Raw genomic sequence first — 21686 nt, forward strand, 5'->3', positions numbered from 1 at the left:
GTAGGGCCATTTGTGGCTCTATTGATGCGTAAAGTTGATTAGTCGACTGTAAAGCAAGCTTTTTAAGCCTGGGAACTGTCTTGTAGGCGAATAAGGATAATCTCGCCACTCGAACATCATGACATAAGCCCAAATAAAAAGCCAGGAGACAGCATCAACTCTCACATGAAATACCCATAACCTACCTACCCCATGCTCCCCCGTCCAAACAAGCCCTACCATTTATGCAGGATGGAGAGCCCAAAAAAAAGCGACACCAGTGAGATTCGAACTCACGCTCCCGAGGGAAATGCCTAGGCTAAGCCACGTAGTGGGTATAGCAGGGCATCGCGTTAACCACTCCGCCATAGTGCCCTGATTATGTCATATTATCTTTATTTTCTCTACTCCACCTGGACCAGTAAAGTTTCCCCGTGTTGCTACAAGACACTCCCATTCTGCAACTCGTCACCGCCTACCACCCAGCATCACTGCCTCAGGCGCCAACACCACCTACAAGCTTAGAGCTCCGACATCCCATACCTTTATCCCGCGGAGAGTCCACCTCAACGACACCAATCCTCTCACCACCAAGTCAACATCCGTCGCTCTTGCTCGTCTCGGTCTGCGCCAAATCCCCCGTCCCGTACGAGTTAAGCGTACCATTCTCTCTCCTCGCAGGCAACACCCATTCCCGCCCCGGTGGAGCAGAACACCAGAGATACCTCGAACCGCGAACAGATACAATTCACAGAACCGAAGTCAACATACACGCTTCCACAATATCGGGACTACCAACCCAATCACCGATTAACCTCACACAAGAAAAGAAAGAAAGAACAAGAAGACACCGGCTGGTCCCTGTGTCCGAGTGCATTGACCGTCTACTTTATACTCTACATACAATTCACGGAACCATTAGCTGTTCGAAATAGAATAACCAAGATACAAAATGGCGAACGGGTATATCTTGCCATATCCTCACTCATTTTTCAAAAGACCAAGAAGGCAAATATTAACAAAGTGGAAAGGTGGAGTCTAATCATTGGCCTGATCGTCATCGCTGTCGCGTCCGTCGTCGCCTGGGTATTCAGTCCTAAGGGCGAGAACCAGACGTATGTTTTTCTTCCCCTTTTAATGCACTTTTTGGCGCTGTGTCTGTGTCTAACGGGTATATTAGGCTTTGGCGGAGTACGCTGATTCTTGCGTTTGTGTCTTGTTATTTGATGTGGGGTATGTTTTCCCTTTCCTTTTCTATTGGCTCTATACTAGGTTTGGGTATTGTGGTGTTATGGGTTGGGGAGAATGAGAACGAGTGTGCTGATTTATGATACGTGCAGCGATTACGTTTATGGCGCAGTGGCATCCGCTTATCTCGCCGAAGAGGGCAGATATTAGACCTGATCGGGTACCGCAGTGATTTCTTTTTTCGGTTCTTGGTTGGGGAGCTAGAGTATGTTAGGTCTGGTTTGGAAGGTGGTTAATTTGAGGTGGAGTATGAGTGTTTGTATAGTTATCTTGTGTATGCTTGGTACTACGTTTCTTTTTGTTATGTTGCTGCATTGATGTTTTCTCAGCGGTGATTCATAGATTCTCATGAACAGGATGAGTCTCATTTTTCATTTTTGAGATCAAATACGTATTTCGGTCGTATTTTAGCCAACTCCTATCGCTCCTAAGATGACTCTCTGTACTGTCCATCGAGCCATTAGTCCGGCGACTGCCAGTGTTACAGCGCGGAGGTACCCGCATCCTAAGAGGACATATAGGGCTTCGATGTTACTCAATAGCACCAGATGCGTATCTGCTGCTCCCAATGAGAAAAGGGAGCCTGTCAGCTCAACAAAGTTTGCTAAGTAACTTGTCGGCACCGACTGAGGTAACATCTGAATCAAGCTTTCTAGAAGTGTTGATGAAGCTGCTGATGGAGATCCCACTATTCCCGACGAGCCTGTTGTGCTAGTTGCCACGGGAGTCATACCGGTCACCGCGTGCTGTGAGATATTGCCCGGAGTCACTCGACTTGTCCCTGCACTGCTGCTAGCAGGTGTCTGAGATGCAATTCCGCTACCCTCGGGACCCCATATGACGAGCAGTATCGGGAAAAGTTTGGCGCAACTGCTAACGAGAAGTGCGGTGCTGATGGCGGTAGGGCTGGCGGGGGACGGAGGAGGCAGCGGTTGGATGCTCTGGATCGGAGCTGTAGAGGCCCGGCGTAAAGGAGGTGGCGGGAATGAGCCCTGGGTTGCTGATAGGACCGCGTGATTATCACCTCCTAAAGTGTTTGCGGTTGAGAATCCTCCGCCCATTGATGGAATATCGTAAGAGCCTTGCCGACTGAGCCTACGTGGGCTCAACATGGACGCTGATGTGGGAGAGAGCTGGGATTGCGCATTCATGTTTTGAGATAGGGGAGAGGTATGTACTGGTGTCGAGGGGGTGGATAGAGGGCTTTCGGTCGTGGTGGCATTCGGGTTGCTGCCATTTTGCTTCAAGCCCCGAGGCGTCGGGGCAAGGACTGAAGCTAGGACACGGATAGTGAGATGATGGGCAAGAGTCGCAAGCGCGTTTAGACCCAAAAAGAAAAAGTACTGGACAACAATCGGTGCGCGAGAGAGGAAAGTAGTGGCCAATGAGGGAGACTTCTCAATGCGGGCCCATGTCAGGTAGACGTCAAACAAGAGTAGAAGAACTCCTAGACGAATTATAGAGCGCTAGCGAACAAACAATTTGGTTAGTTGGAGAATTTCAATTTTAAGGAGACAATAGACAAGAGAAGAGAGCGAATGAAGGATAATGGACATACATCGAATTGGTCGTTGTCGCCTCCAAGCCTATTAAAAAGGAGATGGCGATAGACCTTCCGCGGTCAGTATACTAGTATTCCGGACAAGCCATCACTTCCATGTGCATACCTGCGGCTTGATCAAAACGAGATCAATGAAGATCACGACAAAGTCATATTCAACATACTTATCCGCAAATCGCTGGCAGCGTGGACATTGTGTCAAGCGCACGCCTTTACCTAACGAGCGATCGTCGGCACGGCTGTAAGTGCTGTACAAGTGCGACACGGGGTACGAGCACTCGATGCAGATGGGCATCATGTCATTGACTTCTAGTCATCCTGAGATCCATAGTCAATGTCTACTTCAGGAGAGGTTTAAGGGATCTCCATCGCGAGGGAATCGCGGCGGCAGTTCGGTCTCCAGACCGAAGGCGGTGAGGGTCCATGCAAATGTTCTATTGGGGATATTTTCAGAGGTAAATCTATATACATTCATGCCTGAACCCTTGCTGCACTTGGTGCATATTATGTACTAGTTCTGGATGAAAAGAAAGGTCAAAAGGTCTATATGTCCATCAATCAACAACACCCGTATCGTCAGCCCAGCTCGGCTGAATGCTCCGACACACTTGCTCGTAATCAGAAAACCTCTGCGAATTCTCCGTCAATCCTGGAGTCGTCCAGAACATAGTCCAATTGGTGTCGGATAGCTTCCACGTCCCCGTCGAGCGTTCAAAGTACCACTTATTTACTGGATTGTCCTTGCGACTGCGCCAGCAGACCCCGTTGGGAAAACATGACCGAACCATAGCATTGAACACAATATCGGCCACACCACCGGCGCCTTGGCTGCGTTTCAAGACGGCAAATTTGTCCAGGTATGGAACCATCCGAGCTTCACTGGCCGGGCTGCCATCATCTTCCACACCCGGCGGCAGCTCCCACGTAAGAATGGCACCACCTTCGTACTCTCCTGCAATAATCAGTCCGGCCAAGCGATCGTTAACCCGGTTGAGATAATCTTGGACGTCCAGTTTACGGTTGAAGGAGTCTTCGATCAGCTGAACTAATCGCGGGAGGTCGATGCTTGGATCATCCAGCGATAGCCGTGGGCGATTCTGTGCTGTCCACACCTCAACTCGTGGATTGGGAATCATCGTGAGAGGCATGCCTCGCTTGACAAAAGTAGTGTGAGAACTTGGGGTATTGATGGAGCCACGTCTACGGTTCATCGCCTCTCGTCGACTCATGGGTAGTGAAGAGGAAAGCAGTGGTTTGTCTGTGAGTAGGTTATGAATGAGTGGGTTTCGTTGTCGTCGGGTGCCCACAGCAGATACATCCGAAGGGTTAGCCTGGGGTGTCCTAGCTGAATTCGAAACTTCCAGCGGAGAGGTAATAATCCCCGAGGACGCCGATGGGAGCATAGCAAGCACATTTTGCGACAGCTGCAGGTTGTCCAGGTGTCTTTCCAAAGGATCCTCGACGAATGTATTTCCCCCTTTTGGTGTGGTTGCTGTACAAGCTTCACTGGACTGTACGTGAAGCAACTCATTCTTGATATCATCAAATTCCTGCTCCATATTGATGAAAACGTGCGATGTCTGCGGGCCTCGGAATGAAGGAATTCCTCCAAGAGGATCCAGGAGAATTACTCGATCCAAAGAGACCTCTTTTTGCAGCTTAGCAATTTTCTGCGCGGTCAGCCAAGGGTCTTCATCAGGGTCGGGACGCATCGCCAGGCCGGCAAGCTCTTTCGTGAGGGCCAGAATAGCATCATTCGCAGATATAGTAACTGCCTTAGGAACATCTTCCGTGTAGGCAATGGGAGCAACAACCACGATTTGGCCGTCGCGGAGCGGATTAAGGAGCGCCTTTCTGGATAGAACGGTGGGAAGTTCGGGAAACATCGGGGACAGAGACAAGACCGAGTCGAGATGGGCAGACTTTGAGTCTGGTTGTGCATCTACTGCAATTGAAATACGTTCGGCTTGTTCTGCAGCAACCCTGCGTAAGGTGTTGGCATTGCCCGCAGTTCCAGGGTCAACCACAACACAGCAAGCCATCCCTAGACGGCTCAGCTGGGAAAGGGTCTTGGCTACTCCATTAATAATAGTGTCATCAAGTAGCTGCGGTGTCCTGATTTTAATCAGGGCTAGGTGTAGTCTTTCCTCTGGCAGTTCCGACGGTGGCGGGAGAGGCGTTGAGTCATGCCTGAAGACCGGACTATCATACACAGATCGCGAGGCTCCATAGAATGAACCCAGGTTAACACCCGATGGCAACGATTGTGTTACCGTTCCTTTCGAGTGTCCGGTGGTCGGTTCTGTCTGCGCTTTCGGAGGATGCTGTGCTTTCAGGCGAGCCAGATACGATTTAGCCTCTCGTTTCGTAGACGCGGAGTTCAGCAGACTAAGGAAAAATTCCTATAGTCGGAAAAGCCATTGAAGTAGTCAGCGGATATGTCCTGAAACTATTGATACTGAACGACCATCATACACGATCCAATAATTTTTCCTTGGCCCGGCGACCTAGTCGGTCATAGCTTTTGCTGCTGGACGAAAACTCGGCACTTTGGTTGATCGGCCGATCGGCGGTGGAAGAGAAAGACCGGCAATTGGGAGTTCCCAATTTTGGTTGACCGACAAAGGAGGAGGTTTGTTGCTGTTACAGGACGGCAAGGTCAATCAGTGAGCAATAGCAAAGAGAGAGGGTTTGATGCTTACCTTTAGCAGAGAGGACTTTGCAGTCCGCGGCCATGTCAGCGCCCTAGAACTCATGTTTCATTGCCGTTGAGGGTGAAAGAAACTGATTCCAGGAATGAATACATAGGAGTTGGCGAGGGAAGAAGCCTAAAGAAGAGAGATGGTACAGAAGGAGAGCAGCAGAGAGGACTCGGAGTGAGGGGGCGCTGGACATTCGGAGAAAACAAAAATGAGTCGATGCGGATAATGACGCATTCCGTTCTCGGCTTCTGATTGGCGCCGATAACGCCCGCTGCTCGGAGATTGATAAAAAAAAAAAGAGGGAAAGCTCCACAGTTAAGGTTCATGGCAATGATCACCTTGCAGCATATGAATCCTTTCACTGTATTCGGGAGTAGTGTCTATACCTGAATTTCCATTGTTGATTACAAACCCTCCGCTTGATTAGGAGAGTGCAACGCTGCTAGAGACAGTGGCAGAGATAGGCGTAGACTCAACATGACCAAATACAGAGTAGACGGCTCATATGTCTGGAGTTCTATGTTGACTCAAACTAGGACCCATTCGTGTACGTAATTGATTGCTTCTTATTCAAATAGCCTTCAAATGTGTTAGGATGTGGTTCTCTTGGCTACTCAGCCGTTCCGGGGTGGTCTTGAACAATCGTGGTAACTTCGTCTCCTCATACGTAGCTCCACGGATTATCATCTGCGCAATCGCCTGTGCTGAGAGGAAGACTTGCGGCATTCCATGTCCGTTAAAGCCGGCAATCACCAACTGGCAAGGCTTGTTGGGGATATGCCCAACATGCGGCAAGGAGTCGGTGCTATAACCCATTACTATCGCAAAAAGTCAGCACCCGCTACTCAACCAAGTCACGAAAGAGCTATAACAAGAAGAGACGCACTTCCCGTCCAAAGTCGGTCGGTATATGCCCCTGTGTCCTCCCAGCCGTGAAAGTGCCGTTGCATGTAATTGTCAAAGTACCGCGCAGCAGACTCTATCAATCTGCTATCATCTGTATTGTTGTACCACTCGCTGGAGTCATGGAAAAACGTGGACTTGCCCCCGCCAACCACAATACTGCCATCCGGTCGCGGAATTAGATAGTCATAATCCCAGGCATTGAAGCGCAATGTGTAAGAGCAACTCAGTGGGCTTTTCGGTGGATTAGGCACCACGATCCGACTACAGACCCCTCGTACAGGGACAATCTTGTCTTTGTACTCGGGTGCGATAGCAGACGTATATGCATTACTGGAGAAAACAACCCATTTTGCTCGAATCGAACCTCGGCTAGTCACGACAGTCCAGCGTCCATCAATATCAGGGGTTTCGGATATGCGGAGCACGGGTGTTTGAGTTTGGAGGTTGACACCGGCCGAGACAGTGCGCTCCAAGAGTTGAGTGGTAAATTTATATGGCCAAAGTCGCCCTGTGCGACAGCGGAAGCAGCCTCGGGCGCCTTTCACGCCAGACACCTACGCAGGGGATGAATATACAGAGAAATCTGCGGTGGCTGGAATGGTACTCACGGATTCCGCAGTCTCGTTCGGAGTGAAATCGGCTTCCGTCACTGTGAGGGCTCCGCGAGAAAGAAGAGATTCGTATCCCGCCTTGAGTTTGGCACAATGATTATCGTCAAGCTGCACATCAATGACCTTGTCAAAGTCTAGGTCACAATCAATCTTCTCCTCTTCTACACAAGACTTAACCGCTGCCATATGCGCCAACTCAAAAGCGGCCACTTCTTCTGCTGCGTCTATTCCATATTTATCTGACAGGGCACTGATTTGGTAATATACATCAGGTTTTAGATGGCCACCTAAGGGGATCAGATATCAGAATCAGCACTTCAATAGTTGTCTAGATTTAGCTGTGACTTGCCATTGCGACCTGTAGCCCCCGAGCAGGCCTGACGGGCTTCCAGTATTACTATAGAAGGTTTATCAGCTGACGAGGATTGGCTAAGACGCATACAGTGGTATGCAGTTGTTACGCCTGCATATCCTGCCCCAACGATGACAATATCACTTGTATCAGGCAGCACCTCGGTTGAGCGATGGCTATCGAGAAAATGAGGCTCGGTGCGCCAGAATGAAGTCATGCCATTGTTGACAGGAAACGCTTCGGCCATGGTAGCAAGGAAATGGTTTAAGGTGAGATCGGCATTGTTATATGCTTTGCTTTCCTGGTTTGTTACGTTCTCAGGGACTCCTTACATGTTCTGTCGTAGAAGTAAGGCTCGGGCAGACACCCACTACTGCATGTATTCAGGTGCGGAGAAGCCAATCAACGAGCACTGTGTCTGGACTCTGGAGTAAAGGATAGACTATGACGAATCTCCGATAGCAGTTCATTCTCTATCATGAGCTGTGTCATTGATATACGTATCACCAATTGGTGGTAAACATTTACGCATCTTGTGTAAGTGTAAGTAAATTCCTGAGAAGAAGACGGTAGGTAATATTGTCATAGAAGAACCCTTACAGGATCCTTGCTGGACTGAGACGTACGGCACGTGTTCCATGACCCAGTTTGAAGTAGGAGTAATACCAGTACTACCTAGTAAGTAGTGTGACCAGAGTCCATGCTTTAACTGGCAGCTGGCAGCCATATCTCATTCTCGTACCTTACCGTTCGCTAAGGAGTATTTACCAGTCATTGTAGTACCGACTAGTAAAGCCCGTGAGGCATGTGCTCCGTACGGGACCCATCCGGTTACGGGGCAGAAACCGTCAAATTTCTCCATATCTCCCCCATCCCCAACCTACCCACCCGTCAATGTTACGCGTAGACCACCTAGAAAAATTACATACGAACATGACTTGCATTATCAGTATCAGTTAATAATACCCCGCGCTTGGGTTCGGCAATCTTACTTTTACCGGATGGAAAGCAATCAATCAAAGCCCTGGTATCCAAGTAAATTAAATCTCAGTAGTAAGACTTTTAGTCCTGAAGTTTCTGATTATCTGCAGGGGAATTGATCGACCGACATTTTTAGTACCTAAGAATCAGTGGATAGTGTATTAGATCTTTCAGGAACACCCATATTCCTCGATCATTTACGGATATTGCTTTTCCCTCCCTACTTTTTTGTTCTCTTTCTTTTGTATTCCTTTTGTCCCGTGGGTAAAAAGAAAAAATAAGACAGCCAATCATACTGTGCCCGGGTCACACTTCCACAATATCCTTCATTTGCCTCTGTGTGAGTGGCAATCAAACGCCTCACTGTACCCATCTTTTAGCACACGACAATCCACTCACATTCCCTTACCTGCATTTCAGAAGATCTGGTTGGTAATCTGCTCTTTCCAGTTCCTAACTTCACAACCTCCTTCATTCGGGCTTGACTGGTGGCTTGCGTCTTTTGGCTTACGATCCGGCCCTAAGCTTCTGGAACTGCAACCCGACTCAAGTCTTATCGCCCGTCCGCATCAGAGCTAATTTTTGATCCCCACCATTTTCCGAGGATTCACGCCCCTCGATTCGACTCTTTTTCATCCCTCCTAGGGTCCCCTTCAGCCAATCCTTTCCACAATCCTACGCCTTCAGCAATCCCTGTCCGCTTGGACTTTTTCTCCCCTCTCTTTGAGTACATCTTTCTGCTTTCGTCTTTTGCAAATTTTCTCTCTATCTACCCTGCAAATCTAAGGAACGTCGTCTTGCGACCTGTTGAAAATCGAATCCTGAGATCGACAGATAATGTCCGATTATACCGCTGATAAGTCTGCCGCGGACCAGCCCATCAATGGGTTCAAGCCGTTATCAAACGCGGACGGGTATTCCTTGCCTACGACCGGGGATGACCTCTCACGTCTGAGCGCCCGTGGAGATTTTTCAATGGCCAACGGGATCCCCATGGAGGAGGTGGATGATGATGACGAAGAAGAAGAGGTCGACGAAGACTACGTTGCAGTTGACCATGACGATATTAACGAATTTCCTTATTGGTTCCGTCGCCCGCCTGTGCATCAACGCACAAAGCTGGACGAGTTGCATCCTTTCGTACAGGTCTTGACTGTGTCAAACGTGGATGATTGTGTCAACGTGGAGAGCGCGTTTCCCGAACAAGAGCGCTGTTCCCGAGACAAGGTATGGACGTATTTTCCACCCCAACTTTATTATTTGTCGCCTGGCTGACTCGGCGTTAAAAGTTTGTATATCGCCTGAACCGATGCCCCGAACTTTGCTTGGGACTCTTTACACTCCCTATCTTAGGAGAGGACCAGCCGAAGCCTCGTCCGACCTTAGTTGGACACATCGTTGCGACTCGCATTTCGACTCAGTTTGTGACCGACAAGGCTATGGAGCTTCCCGAAAACTGGCAAACCGAGCGCATGACTGTGGAGAACGGAGAGACCGTCGGCCATGACGAATATGGTGGCACGATTGCAATCCATTCCTTGGCTGTTTTGCCGGAGCACCAAGGCAAGCAGGTTGCCAGCACGTTGTTGAAGTCCTACATCCACAGGATCAGAGAAGCACAGATCGCCGAGCGCATTTCTATAATAGCCCATGATCACCTCGTGCCATTCTACGAATCTTTTGGATTCGATAACCGTGGTCCTAGCAAGTGTCAGTTTGGCGGCGGCGGTTGGACAAATCTGGTGAGTGAAGCCTTGCTGAAAAGTACCCTTACAAGCAGCCTGTGATTGACCAACTCTAGGTGTTGGATTTCATCGGAGAGTAAATTTCATGGACAGTTAGGATGGCTGCGAATGATGCTGCACCTCGCTGACATGTCTTCCTCTTACCTGGTCCTTTTTTCTCTTTTCTCTTTTTTCCCCTTCTATTATATCATCTTTTTCCACCTTTCTTTAGTTTCCCCTTTGTTGTTTTTTTTTCCACAATTCCCACGCGACATTTGACGCATGTTATGTTGAAACACTGGGTTTGGTCTTTTTACATGATGGGTTCAAGAGAAAAGCAACGGAGTTTGTCTGGGCTACGATGATTCTGGGACAGATACCCCATGCTGATGACGACCATGAATAGGCGGCTAGTTTCAGGTCAGGGCAGGAATATTTGTGTATCATAGTCCCGCGGTAGTTCAATGTACATGATCATGATAGAGAGCAATTTCAGAGGGAAAACAATACATATAGAGTGAATAATAGAATCAGCAGTAATACTAGCAGCTATCGTAGTTATCTGGACGGGGTCTCTTGTTCTCTTGTTCTCTCGGCTACCAGAAGGGAGAAAAGTTCCCCACATTGCGACTCTCACCGCCCGCCAAAACTTTGCGCCGACCGCCCGGAATATTTTTTTTTTCTTTCTTGTTCAGGAAGTTGCTTCGACTCGGGGACTTCAAAATCTTATCATCACCTCTGGGATATTCTTGAGAGTCATATTTGGTACTTCTCAGGTTGCCCATCATGAAGACCACTTGGAAGGATGTGAGTGATTTTGGTTGCGCCTGAAATGCTACAGTCATGCTCCAGAACCGTCAAACTGATAGAGTACTTTTCTTCCCAGATCGCTCCTGTGCCCACGAGCCAGGAATTTTTGGATGTCGTTCTCAGCCGTACACAGAGACAGCTGCCAACCCAGATTCGTGCTGGTTTTAAGATCAGCCGTATCAGAGGTATTTAGCAACCCCCGATCGTTATTTCGGAACAAAGTGATTGTGATTCGAAATAACAACATAAAACTCGGATTTTTGCTGATTCGAATTTTGCCCCCGCTGGTTAGGCTTTTATACCCGAAAGGTCAAATATACCCAAGAGACATTCTGCGAAAAGTTCCAGGCCATTCTGGATGGATTCCCCCGGCTCCAGGATATTCATCCTTTCCGTAGGTTTTTGGGCATCGAATATTCTCCTGGTGCGACTGTCTAACAGTTACTAGATAAGGACTTGATGAACACACTTTACGATGCCGACCATTTCAGAATCGCTTTGGGTCAAGTTTCTACCGCTAAACATCTTATCGAGACTGTTTCCCGCGATTATGTCCGTCTCATCAAATATGCCCAGTCTCTGTTCCAGTGCAAGCAGCTGAAGCGCGCGGCCCTCGGTCGTATGGCCACCATTTGCAGACGTCTCAAAGACCCTCTGGTCTACCTCGAGCAAGTTCGTCAACATTTGGGCCGTTTGCCTTCCATCGATCCCAACACCCGAACTCTCCTGATTTGCGGTTACCCCAACGTCGGAAAGTCTAGCTTTTTGCGCAGCATCACCAAGGCCGATGTTGACGTACAGCCATATGCATTCACAACCAAGAGTTTGTTCGTTGGTCATTTCGACTACAAGTACTTGCGATTCCAAGCCATTGATACCCCCGGAATTCTGGACCACCCTCTGGAGGAGATGAACACGATTGAAATGCAATCCATTACCGCTATTGCCCATCTTCGCTCCGCGGTCATGTACTTTATGGATTTCTCCGAACAGTGTGGCTACTCCGTTGCCGACCAAATCAAGCTGTTCCACAGTATCCGCCCGCTATTCGCCAACAAGATTGTCTTCCTTGTCGTCAACAAGATTGATGTCAGGCGCCCCGAGGATTTGGAACCCGAATACCAGCAAGAGATCGAGTCGATCCTCAAGTCTGGAGATGTGGAGATGTTGCAGTTATCTTGCACCACTACCGAGGGTGTAACTAACGTGAAGAACGCCGCTTGCGACAAGCTACTGGCCGAGAGAGTGGCGCAGAAACTCAAGTCTGGAACCAACAGCTCTGGTACCCCTGGTGGACGTCTGGGTGATGTCCTGGCCCGTATTCATGTTGCACAGCCCATGGGTGGTGTCCAGCGTGAAACATTCATTCCTGAGGCCGTCAAGAACCTCCAGAAATACGACAAGAATGATCCTAACCGGAAGAAGTTGGAGAGGGACATTGAGGAGGAGAACGGTGGTGCTGGTGTCTACAACATTGACCTCAAGAAGACCTACGACCTGGCCGACGACGAATGGAAGCATGATAAGATTCCCGAAGTGTGGAACGGCAAGAACATCTACGATTTCGTGGATCCCGATATTGAGCAGAAATTGGCCGCCTTGGAGGAGGAAGAAGAGAAGCTGGAAGCCGACGGTTACTACGATTCTGATGAGAGCGTGGAAGATGCTGAGGATGCAGACACCCGCATGAAGGCAGACCTGATTCGCGAGAAGCGGGCTTTGATGCGCAACGAAGCCAAGATGCGCAAGTCTCTCAAGAACCGCGCACAAATCCCTCGTAGCGCCAAGGCCAAGTCGCTGTCCCAAATGGAGAATGCTCTCGAAGAGGCCGGCTACGATGTCGATGCTGCTTCCGCCCGTGCCCGCTCCAAGAGCCAGACCCGTGGACGTACCACTACTCGCGATGCCGATGGCGACGATGCTATGGATATCGACATGTCCGATCCTCGCCAGGCCATTGCCAAGGCCAAGGGCCGTGCCCGCAGCCAGGCAGCAACCAACCGTCTCCTGGACGGTGTTACCGATACCACAGCTCGCAGCAAGGCCGATCGTCTCAAGAAGCTGGGCCAGAAGAAGATGAACCGCATGGCAAGAGCCGGAGAAGCCGATCGTCACACTACCGCATCTCTCCCCAAGCACTTGGTATGTCACCACAGCCACCCTTTTTACGCCTGTCGCTCATTTACTAACTTTGCCTCTAGTTCACCGGCAAGCGTAGCATCGGCAAGACTCAACGTCGGTAAAGGCTTTGTCTTCAAGTGCCGAGTGCACGATGAGACAATGTCACCACCCCTTAATATATCTCATCTTCCACATGTCATGAACTGGGTGTCAAAAAACAGGGCGTCGGGGGTTATGTTTCTTCATGTTTTGAGTGTCTGTTACAGTCAACGGTCTCTGGATGAATTATACTGCTGCGTAAATACCTGGGGTTGTTCCAACCCAACTGAATCAGCATTTATCGGCTTGATTGATTTGAATATTTTGATGAACGCGAAGACGAAGATAGAAATAAAAATTGATCATTTTGCCTTGATTTACTCTTCAACTTGTTCGTTCTTCGCCGCATATCACTTACTAGAGACTTAAGACATCTGTTATCCGAATTGGCACCCCGAGAGATAATTCAATTCGCCATGGGCAAACGTTTTACCATAGGTAACTCGTCATCTTACGGACCGCTGTGCTGCCATACATTCGTAAAGAACATATTCTAAGTATTATACCTTAAGTCATAGCATGGCGCTCGCTGAGAATGAATAATAATGATTTACATGAGAGAAGGAGTTATTTTTCATAGATTATATTATTTTTATTTCTCTTTAAACTGTATAAGCTCGTAGTTTTGCTTTGCTGGTTTATCCACCCATAACGCCAGTAGGTTCCTTGGATCCAAAAGTCATGCCATATTCATGGCCCCTCAACATATGTACTCATGCATGCATGCATTCACATCGGTATATTCAGAGCAAACAAAAGGAGAAGAGTTGCGCCACAACATTAAAAAAGGTTACAGAGGACGACGAAAAACACATAAAAGCGTTGTATCAATGCGTAAGCGACGGCCGTAGCTGGTTCATTAGACATGATACCATTTACTCGCGGATCTCGGTGGCGGGCTCGCTGTGCTCAGCCCGACCCTCCTGCTTGGGGGAAGCGGGGGGCCCGTGGAGATCGCGGACGATACCCTCCGGGGGCGTCCAGTTGGCACTCTTCCAGGGCTTGACGTGGAGGACGTACATGGTGTCGACTTCCTCAAGGGTGCGACCCTGGGTCTCGTTGACGAAGAAGAAGACCACAAGCACGGCGGCGAAGCAGCAGCCTGCAAAGACGTAACCGTAGGCAAAGTCGATAGCGCTGGAGATGAAGGGGGTGAAGAAAGAGATCAGGAAGTTCCAGGTCCAATTGGCGGCAGTGGCAAGACCAATGCAGACAGCACGGTAGCGAGCAGGGTACATCTCACCACAGATAGCCCACACAATAGGTCCCCAGGTGGTGGCGAAGCCGACGATGAAGAAGCAAGTGAAGACAATCATGGCAGTACCAGCCTGAGGGGTGTTGGGAGGGTTCTCCAAGTCCAAGGCGAAGTGACCAATGGAGGCCCAGATCATAAAGCAGATAAACATCCAGGAGGCACCGACCATCAGACTATTACGACGGCCGAAGTGCTCAACAACATAGAGACCAGGAAGGGTCATGCCGAAGTTAACGGCACCCAGAATAATCTGGGTGACGTAGCTGTTGTTCAGACCGGTAGAAGTGAAGATGGTGTTACCATAGTAGAAGAGGAAATTGGCGCCAGTGAGCTGCTGCAGTGACTGCAAAGCAATTCCCAGCATAACACGGTAGAACATACGGGGACCAGTGAAGACTTCGAAGATGCCAGCCTGTCCGGCAGCCTTCTCCTCATCGAGCTTGTCCTTCATGTCCTTCATCTCCTGGGCGATGCACCGGTGGTTGGGGCCGACGCCGTAAAGCTTGCACATAACCTCACGGGCTTCTTCGATACGACCGTTACGGTAGGCATAACGGGGAGACTCGGGAAGGAACAGAGTGCCAACACCCAAGATCAAGGGCCAGGCGAAGCCAATGCCCATAGTGATACGCCAGGAAGCGGTACCGTTGATGGATTCGGTACCGAAGTTGACGAGATAAGAGATGAAAATACCGAAGGCAACGAACAGCTGGAAGGCGCTGACCATGGCACCACGGACCTGACGAGGAGCAGATTCACTCTGGTACATAGGAACGATGCTGGACAGAGCGCCGACACCCAAACCGGCCACCCAACGACCCATAGCAACTTGGACCCAGTTGTCATCGGTGGCGATCTGGATGATGATACCAACCATGTGAATCACCGACCAGAAGGAGATAGAGTATTTGCGACCAATGCGGTCGGCGATAGGAGCGGCGACAAGGGCGCCAATCATAGTACCAATGGACAACTGCAATCATGTTAGTTTGATCCTCATTCGCCCGGTCAAGTGTGGAATCCATGGACTTACCAGACCGACAATCAAACCATTGCGCACGTTGCTGAAAGCATATGTTCCATCCGCATGTTGTTCCGCAAAGCGCATCTTGAAATCATTCATAGTCGTAAAGCCAGCAATTTGACCTGAGGTGAAAGTCAGCACGAACCATGGTAGATACCCCACAGGGAAGTTGACATACCGGTGGAGTAACCGAAGATAAAACCACCCATCGAGACACACAAACCCAGGATGAAGGACCGCCATGTCAGATACTTGACGGGGCTGTCGTCAATCATGGCATTATCCTTCTCCAAGTTTGAGTCGGCTCTGACTGGAGTAGGAGTATCGGAGTGCTCCTGGTGTTCATGGTCGGCCTGAGGCTTGAGCCGGGCCATCAGATTAGAGACACCCATAATGATGGATGGATTCCTCAATGGTCGAACGAATCCTTAGACAGATTGGTGAAGGGATGAAAGATGGGATGAGAAAGAGAAGGAAACCGGGGAGGCAACGTGGGAAGCGCGGAGATATATAACCCAGAGTCGGAACTTAATAACCGCATCGTGGAATTATTTAGTGCGCTTAATTGAAAATTAAATGAAAGGTTTTACATGAACGGTCCATACGTCGGCAAGACAAAACGTCGCCTCCATCCCAGGGATTGGAGGACACCCCATTCTCGGGGTAGGGACCATGGCAAGAAAAACGGGGGCCCAGATCTCAAGGGCCGAACCAGGAAGGATAGTCGCATGCTAGGGGGGCGGAGTGTGTTCTTGGATGCTTCGACAGAGTCTCTTGGAGTGGGGAGACAGTGGGGATGTGCCTGGAGACGACCAAAAGAGTAAAGTTATCGTTGGCATGGATGGGTTGAGGTTCGTTGCCGGGCTCGCCGTCTTGCTATCGTGAAAAGCGAACTTGAGAGAGTCTGGAATTCTACCAAAGTAGTCACGGGGACGTCATGTGCGTCTCATGATGGTCTGGTTTGGTTTTTATTTTTTATTTTTATTTATTTTATTTTTTATTACCCAATCCTCTAAATTCAAGTTTGTAGTACCTATGGTAGTATCTCGATTATTCCATTCCACACTGTAGATACTACGTAGTTTGTTTTCCCGTGTTGTCTCACGGTGGTAGTAATAGTTAGTTCACTGACTCTGTTTACACGCTTAATCCCTTTGCCACATACTTCTCAGGATTCACACGCACAATTACTCTGTTGGTGTGTGTACGGGGGAATTTACGGACAATTGTTTACATTTGACGATCCACTACATCCCTTGACTCCTTTCTCAACAGAGTTGTTTTAACGATGTTAACGAGGCCCATTCAAATCTGCCTCACTCATTTTTTTTTCCCCTTGCCCTAAATTTAATTATAGCTCCCCTGAAGACACACAGTAAAGTTTTCTGGTTCCGAGCTGGTACCAAGAGTCATGGCAGATCTAAATGGATCCACCCTAAGAAAAAAAATTTCTGGGCGATCCCGAGTCGGGTAGTGAAAGGTAATAATGATGCCGATAAAGTCAACTCATGCAGCATCCGAACTCTGTGCCAATACCCTGTAGTCTTGGTTCAAAAAATAATATGGATACGAAGGTTACAAATTCAATATTGGGTGGAAGGTAACATCATCTGACTACAATACCTACAAGAATGTCCCATGCATGTCTTCTGCTGTGTATGTATGTCATTGGAATCGTTCCGAAGCTATCGGCCGTCCGAGAAGTCGGCATCGTGATCCGTTTGTGACTCGGTGTGCCGATTCGGTCAACTCGACGTCACATACGGAATAGCTTCGCCCTAACTTAGGAGAAAAATTTCTGCTGGTGCGTTCGACTGGTGGATCGTCGCATCAAGGCACTTGGCGTCCGACCCACTGTCGGATTTTCATCCAACCACTGTTGAGAGGTGCAGACTTCAGCAGAGCCGATGTTGAATGGTGCAACTTTAGTCTCAACAAACAACGGCTGAGATTTCCTATTCTCCTGCGTTGGCCGTGGTCCCACTCGGAGACTTGCCGAGCAAAATCTCTCAGACTCGACCATTTCGGCCTCCGGTGAAACCACGGCGTTACCCTACACGGGATATATCGGCATGCCGTACGGACGCCGGCCTTATTGGATTGAGTCTAGTCGGGAAAAGTCTGCATGCAGATCAACAGAAGCGGTTAACCCGTTTAGTAAGTCGAGCATCTAGGCGACTCTCTTCGTGGTCAACTCACGGTGGTATGACAGTCACGGAAGTCATCATGCAACCTAAATCATGTGTTTGTATAGCTTTTTTGCCTTCATGTCTCTTGATAGTCTTTGCTTGTCTTTTGCTTCTTTTTCCTTCCCTGTCTATAATAACGATCCTATAATCAGTAAATCAAAATCCGGGTCGTGCATTGTTGCTCGGCGGCAATCTCATGGAAACCAACCGACGTTCCTCGACGACCTTATGGCACCGCAAATTTTACTATTGGCGGGTTCTACGGGATGGCAAATGTGTTTCGTAGATATCTCGGCCTGCGTCATAAGATACATTGCATGCTATTTTTCGTGGTGGAGTGTCACAAAAAATTTTCGTAGACAGGTTGTAGTGGTTGCACAGTACACCCGGAAATATGACATCCATGATGCTACCAGGATGATATCAGACAGCACTATAGCACCATTATAGGCAGAATTGGAACTGCTGAGAGACAAACAGCCTTGTTTTCTGGCTATCAATAATGCATTGTATTATAGACGGAAGAAATAGTAAGCAATAGCCTGTATGTCCGTGATGCCAGAACATAATGGATTAAGCTATACGCCAATTCTTGGGCTGCAAGCTTCCCCAGCATCTCTACTCCATATCTTTAAAAACATCGCGTGTTTCTCCAGACCCCAGCACTCCAGTATCTCGAGTCAAATCCCCAAACCTCCGGTTTCTGCAACACGTGGTTACTCCAGAATCGGTCCTTGGGAAAAGTCATGGCGACGAAGTACAAAGACATTCACCGGAAGTGAGACTATAGCCCTATACAGTAAACCGGTCACCAGCTCCACACTAGCTGCATTTCGCGGCCTATCGCTGGCATTTGATTGGTGAGTCGGTGGATTTACCTATCAGTAGCTGTATCAAAGAAGCTTAGCTTGCACTATATCACTGGCTTGCCCCCAGGATAAGACATTCGGGTTTGTCTAGAAACGTCGTACGACTTTATCCCACAGTTCTAGCATGCCAATGCCAATGCCAATGCCTGGGGCTCGAAAGGTATCAGGCTAATCTAATACTGTGCATAACTGCCGTCCATGGCATGGTATTCATATTCACTTCCGATCAATGCTTTAGTTCTAGGCTCTTCTCGCCCCTTAGGATGACACCAAGGATGGTGGATTTGTGGTTTGCGGAATATACTCGCTTCTCGAGTTAACCTGAGTGATTACCTGGATGCTGATTCTGATAGGATCAACTTACATTTGCACCGAGGTTCCGAAGCAATCAAAAAAGCTTTCACGGAGGTCATTATAGCCGGCAATAACCTTGACTGCGACTATCAGGCCTTCGAACATAGGACCTAGAGGATTAATCTATTGCACGGTAGACTCAGGCAGTATGATAGGCAACATGACCAGACCCCTGTTACCTCAGGCCACCCCAGCATTCATCACTACGTTCGGCCAATGTGACCCTATCAGAATACTACCTATTTTTAGGAAATTGAATTAGGTATTCTGTGAGGTGCTCATGACGATATCAGAGAGAATATCCGCCTCGACGCATGCTCGCATACTTTCCTCTGAAATGCGGTAGCAAAGAATGTTTTTGTCAGATTATGGAGCCTAGCGATCGATAGTCGAAGCTATTTAAGTTGACATGGAAGACCGCCATGGTATTGGAATGATACATAGATTGTGATAGTCATAGTGGGACTGTTATCGTACGGCGAGCAATCATGTCGCATCTTGAAATGCCCTGTTCCCTGCAGGGTATATATAGCTGTTCCTCTCTCTACACAACCCGGGCATCTCACATTGCAATACCGACAGAGAAGTATGTGTCTGACACAGAAATTATAGGGTGCACTGCTGGCTGAGTGCAGAACAAGGAACCTTTCTAGCTTCATGCCGAATTATTTCTCGTAGATCGAAGAACTAGCCGGTGACGCAAGTGCAACATGCTAACACCTAGTGACCTAGTCAAGAACACTAACAATAGCAATCGTTTCTAATGAAATGATTTGTGTTCTAACGTAGATTAAACTTCTACTAGTGTAATAAAAAGATGGCTTTTTTTTTTGCAGTCTCTTCACCCAAGATCTTTCAGCGCTCAATCTCGTTCAACAACGAATTAATCCAATAGATATTGAAATTCATACATCATGCTGCCCTCCCTGCAGAATCAATCACGCGATATAGTGCGAGCCTCTACAGAGGCAATATTCGAGGACGACAGATACATCCACTTAAGTGCTCTTCTTCGCCTTTTCGCGCTCGGCCTTGCGCAGAGCTCGCTTCCGAATTGACTCGTGCATTCCTCGATTCTTAGAAGTAACGAACTTCCCCATGGTTCCGGCGATACAGGTCAAGAAGTAGGCCATCAAGCCATGGCTCCAGTAGGGCGATGAGCTGTAAGCGTAGGATGGAGATCCACCATTGCGGCCAATTTTAGACAAGACCGACTTGACGAACGACCGGGGATCCGGGATCGTAGCGCTGGCCCGGCGAATCTTTGACATAGCAGAAGTGATGAGATATGCCTGTACGAGCTCAACGGTGATACCGTGCTCCTCAAGTTCCGAGCCGAGAGCCGTCGACCACTGCTGCAGGAAGGCCTTGCTACCAGAGTAGGTGGCAAGAAGAGGAGTTGGGAGAAGGCCACCAAAGGATCCCATTGTCAGGATCAAACCACGCTTGCGCTGCATCATTCCCGGCACGATCAACTGAGTAGCACGCAGGGTTCCCATGCAATTGATGGTTATGATGTCCGTCATCTCCTCCTGAGAAGTCAATGCGAAAGGAGTGGGGATGTCGTGGCTCTTTCCAACATTGTTTACTAGAATGGCTACGTCCAGCTCATCCACCAGGGCCTTCAGCTTCTCATAGTCGCTATCTTCGTTGCGAGCAAAGTCCATAGCCAGGGTTTTGGTCTGGACGGAGGCGTACTTGGAGGTGATTTCATCGGACAACGTAGTCAGCTTCGAGGCAGTCCGGGAGACAAGGACGATGTTGAAGCCAGCACGAGCAAGTTGGAGCGAGAATTCTTTGCCCAAACCGTCGGATGCACCTGTGACCACGGCCCAGCTACCCTTGGGGCCGAAAGAGCGAAGCTAGACCTCGAAAGTTAATGGTTTGTGGCCTTTCTATACAGAATTTAGCTGCAACTTACCGACTTTCCGGGAAGAACAAACAGGCTGAGAAGAACTCTGACAAAAGTCAAAGCTCTAGAGGCGACAAACAAGCTTCCTGCTGCAAGAAGGAAATACGCGCTGACAGTCTGCCATCCAGGAGCAAGATTAAGCTCCAGGTTAGACAGACAGGTTGTGTGCTTCGATAGGAAATCCATGATTGGCGCCTTTTCCCCTTGAACCAGACAAATTGAGGTCCAACAATGAAAAGGAAAGGGTTTATTTTTGAGGGAGATTTCACGGCCCAGGCGGAGATCGGAGTAAAGTTCGCGGGATGAGAGTTGTTGTGCCAAGAAATGAGCCTCGGCCCCCAACCATTGCTTGTGCTTCTTCCCTAAGGTACTGCTAGCAATAGCTCTACTTGCATCACCAATCACTCCAACTAAAAGCAAGCTCCGTCAATCACTTGATTACCCCGTCACAGCACACCATCCAATCAGCAATGGCTGCTATTCTCTCTTACTTGCCTCCTTTTGAGGGCTTTCTGCCCAAGTGGCTTTTCCTTGTACGTCTCATATTCAACGATTCCCCTATTCGCTTCATCCACCCACCAGGCATCATGTTAAGTTTTAATTCCTTCTAGGTCTCGGTGGTCTCTTCGGCAAACAGCATTCAAGCGTACCGATCCGATTCCTACGCCGCGGAGCTCTACAATGGACGATCCGCTGATGGTCGTCCGCTAACCAACCCCTTATCCTCTCGCACCTTTGGTACCTGGACTTTCCTCTCCGCTGTGATCCGAATGTACGCAGCTTACAACATCACGACCCCTGTGGCATATGACCTTGCTATATGGACTTTCGGAATCGCCTTGGTACACTTTGTTGGCGAGTGGCTGGGTTTCGGTAGTGCCCAACTCAAGGGGCGTTTCGTCAGCCCTCTTATTGTTGCGTCATCAACTTTAGCTTGGATGTTGACACAGAGGGAAAGCTATCTCGCTGCCTAATTTTTTTACATGCGA

General features: G+C 48.8%; 10 protein-coding genes and 1 non-coding gene across 11 annotated transcripts; 4 read left to right on the forward strand and 7 right to left on the reverse strand.

The window, feature by feature from the left end:
- Positions 1 to 251: 251 nt before the first annotated feature.
- On the reverse strand, positions 252 to 354 carry F9C07_t109. The gene has a single exon. It is a non-coding gene; the product is annotated as a tRNA-Ser (tRNA).
- Positions 355 to 706: 352 nt separating this feature from the next.
- On the reverse strand, positions 707 to 3214 carry F9C07_1450726 (protein arv1). The gene is made up of 3 exons (XM_041291238.2): positions 2895 to 3214; positions 2786 to 2839; positions 707 to 2693 (listed from the first exon to the last, which is right to left on the reverse strand). The coding sequence occupies exons 1-3, from the start codon at positions 3084 to 3086 to the stop codon at positions 1635 to 1637; spliced, it is 1305 nt and encodes a 434-aa protein (XP_041145037.1). The 5' UTR covers positions 3087 to 3214; the 3' UTR covers positions 707 to 1634.
- On the forward strand, positions 932 to 1399 carry F9C07_2231322 (V-type proton ATPase subunit E; the record flags this gene model as incomplete). The annotated part of the gene is made up of 4 exons (XM_071509882.1): positions 932 to 942; positions 1011 to 1094; positions 1160 to 1212; positions 1320 to 1399. 4 exons carry the CDS (start codon positions 932 to 934, stop codon positions 1397 to 1399), a joined length of 228 nt encoding a protein of 75 aa, XP_071365190.1.
- A 128-nt stretch (positions 3215 to 3342) lies between the features above and the next one.
- On the reverse strand, positions 3343 to 5544 carry F9C07_7315 (mitochondrial amino-acid acetyltransferase; the record flags this gene model as incomplete). Its single annotated transcript, XM_041291239.1, has 3 exons — positions 3343 to 5190; positions 5264 to 5428; positions 5491 to 5544. 3 exons carry the CDS (start codon positions 5542 to 5544, stop codon positions 3343 to 3345), a joined length of 2067 nt encoding a protein of 688 aa, XP_041145038.1.
- A 516-nt stretch (positions 5545 to 6060) lies between these two features.
- Positions 6061 to 6440, reverse strand: F9C07_7316 (uncharacterized protein; the record flags this gene model as incomplete). The annotated part of the gene is made up of 2 exons (XM_041285478.2): positions 6061 to 6308; positions 6377 to 6440. 2 exons carry the CDS (start codon positions 6438 to 6440, stop codon positions 6061 to 6063), a joined length of 312 nt encoding a protein of 103 aa, XP_041145039.2.
- A 510-nt stretch (positions 6441 to 6950) lies between these two features.
- On the reverse strand, positions 6951 to 7606 carry F9C07_7317 (FAD dependent oxidoreductase-domain-containing protein; the record flags this gene model as incomplete). The annotated part of the gene is made up of 3 exons (XM_071511604.1): positions 6951 to 7231; positions 7259 to 7294; positions 7357 to 7606. 3 exons carry the CDS (start codon positions 7604 to 7606, stop codon positions 6951 to 6953), a joined length of 567 nt encoding a protein of 188 aa, XP_071365191.1.
- A 1446-nt stretch (positions 7607 to 9052) lies between these two features.
- Positions 9053 to 10552, forward strand: F9C07_7318 (acetyltransferase, GNAT family). Its single transcript, XM_041291224.2, has 3 exons — positions 9053 to 9567; positions 9630 to 10082; positions 10142 to 10552. Exons 1-3 carry the CDS (start codon positions 9178 to 9180, stop codon positions 10163 to 10165), a joined length of 867 nt encoding a protein of 288 aa, XP_041145040.1. The 5' UTR covers positions 9053 to 9177; the 3' UTR covers positions 10166 to 10552.
- Positions 10553 to 10683: 131 nt separating this feature from the next.
- Positions 10684 to 13688, forward strand: F9C07_2152871 (P-loop containing nucleoside triphosphate hydrolase protein). The gene is made up of 5 exons (XM_041291225.2): positions 10684 to 10871; positions 10951 to 11059; positions 11167 to 11268; positions 11323 to 13016; positions 13076 to 13688. Exons 1-5 carry the CDS (start codon positions 10851 to 10853, stop codon positions 13115 to 13117), a joined length of 1968 nt encoding a protein of 655 aa, XP_041145041.1. The 5' UTR covers positions 10684 to 10850; the 3' UTR covers positions 13118 to 13688.
- A 281-nt stretch (positions 13689 to 13969) lies between these two features.
- Positions 13970 to 15765, reverse strand: F9C07_7320 (putative MFS monosaccharide transporter; the record flags this gene model as incomplete). Its single annotated transcript, XM_041291240.1, has 3 exons — positions 13970 to 15322; positions 15383 to 15495; positions 15552 to 15765. 3 exons carry the CDS (start codon positions 15763 to 15765, stop codon positions 13970 to 13972), a joined length of 1680 nt encoding a protein of 559 aa, XP_041145042.1.
- A 4018-nt stretch (positions 15766 to 19783) lies between these two features.
- On the reverse strand, positions 19784 to 20883 carry F9C07_7321 (17 beta-hydroxysteroid dehydrogenase type 3, HSD17B3; the record flags this gene model as incomplete). Its single annotated transcript, XM_041291241.1, has 2 exons — positions 19784 to 20647; positions 20707 to 20883. The coding sequence occupies 2 exons, from the start codon at positions 20881 to 20883 to the stop codon at positions 19784 to 19786; spliced, it is 1041 nt and encodes a 346-aa protein (XP_041145043.1).
- A 284-nt stretch (positions 20884 to 21167) lies between these two features.
- F9C07_7322 (putative ergosterol biosynthesis protein Erg28) lies at positions 21168 to 21671 on the forward strand (the record flags this gene model as incomplete). The annotated part of the gene is made up of 2 exons (XM_041291226.1): positions 21168 to 21230; positions 21309 to 21671. The coding sequence occupies 2 exons, from the start codon at positions 21168 to 21170 to the stop codon at positions 21669 to 21671; spliced, it is 426 nt and encodes a 141-aa protein (XP_041145044.1).
- Between the last annotated feature and the right edge of the window lie 15 nt (positions 21672 to 21686).

Source organism: Aspergillus flavus, chromosome 3, assembly GCF_009017415.1.
Source record: "Aspergillus flavus chromosome 3, complete sequence".
Taxonomy (NCBI): domain Eukaryota; kingdom Fungi; phylum Ascomycota; class Eurotiomycetes; order Eurotiales; family Aspergillaceae; genus Aspergillus; species Aspergillus flavus.

Coding starts and splice junctions, on each gene's coding strand:
- F9C07_1450726 (XM_041291238.2), bottom strand. CDS start 3,086: ATGATGCCCATCTGCATCGAGTGCTCGTACCCCGTGTCGCACTTGTAC. Junction 2,840..2,894: donor TCGTTTTGATCAAGCCGCAG/GTATGCACATGG, acceptor TGACCGCGGAAG/GTCTATCGCCATCTCCTTTT. Junction 2,694..2,785: donor GCGACAACGACCAATTCGAT/GTATGTCCATTA, acceptor TTTGTTCGCTAG/CGCTCTATAATTCGTCTAGG.
- F9C07_7318 (XM_041291224.2), top strand. CDS start 9,178: ATGTCCGATTATACCGCTGATAAGTCTGCCGCGGACCAGCCCATCAAT. Junction 9,568..9,629: donor AGCGCTGTTCCCGAGACAAG/GTATGGACGTAT, acceptor CGGCGTTAAAAG/TTTGTATATCGCCTGAACCG. Junction 10,083..10,141: donor GCGGCGGTTGGACAAATCTG/GTGAGTGAAGCC, acceptor GACCAACTCTAG/GTGTTGGATTTCATCGGAGA.
- F9C07_2152871 (XM_041291225.2), top strand. CDS start 10,851: ATGAAGACCACTTGGAAGGAT. Junction 10,872..10,950: donor TGAAGACCACTTGGAAGGAT/GTGAGTGATTTT, acceptor TTTTCTTCCCAG/ATCGCTCCTGTGCCCACGAG. Junction 11,269..11,322: donor CCAGGATATTCATCCTTTCC/GTAGGTTTTTGG, acceptor AACAGTTACTAG/ATAAGGACTTGATGAACACA.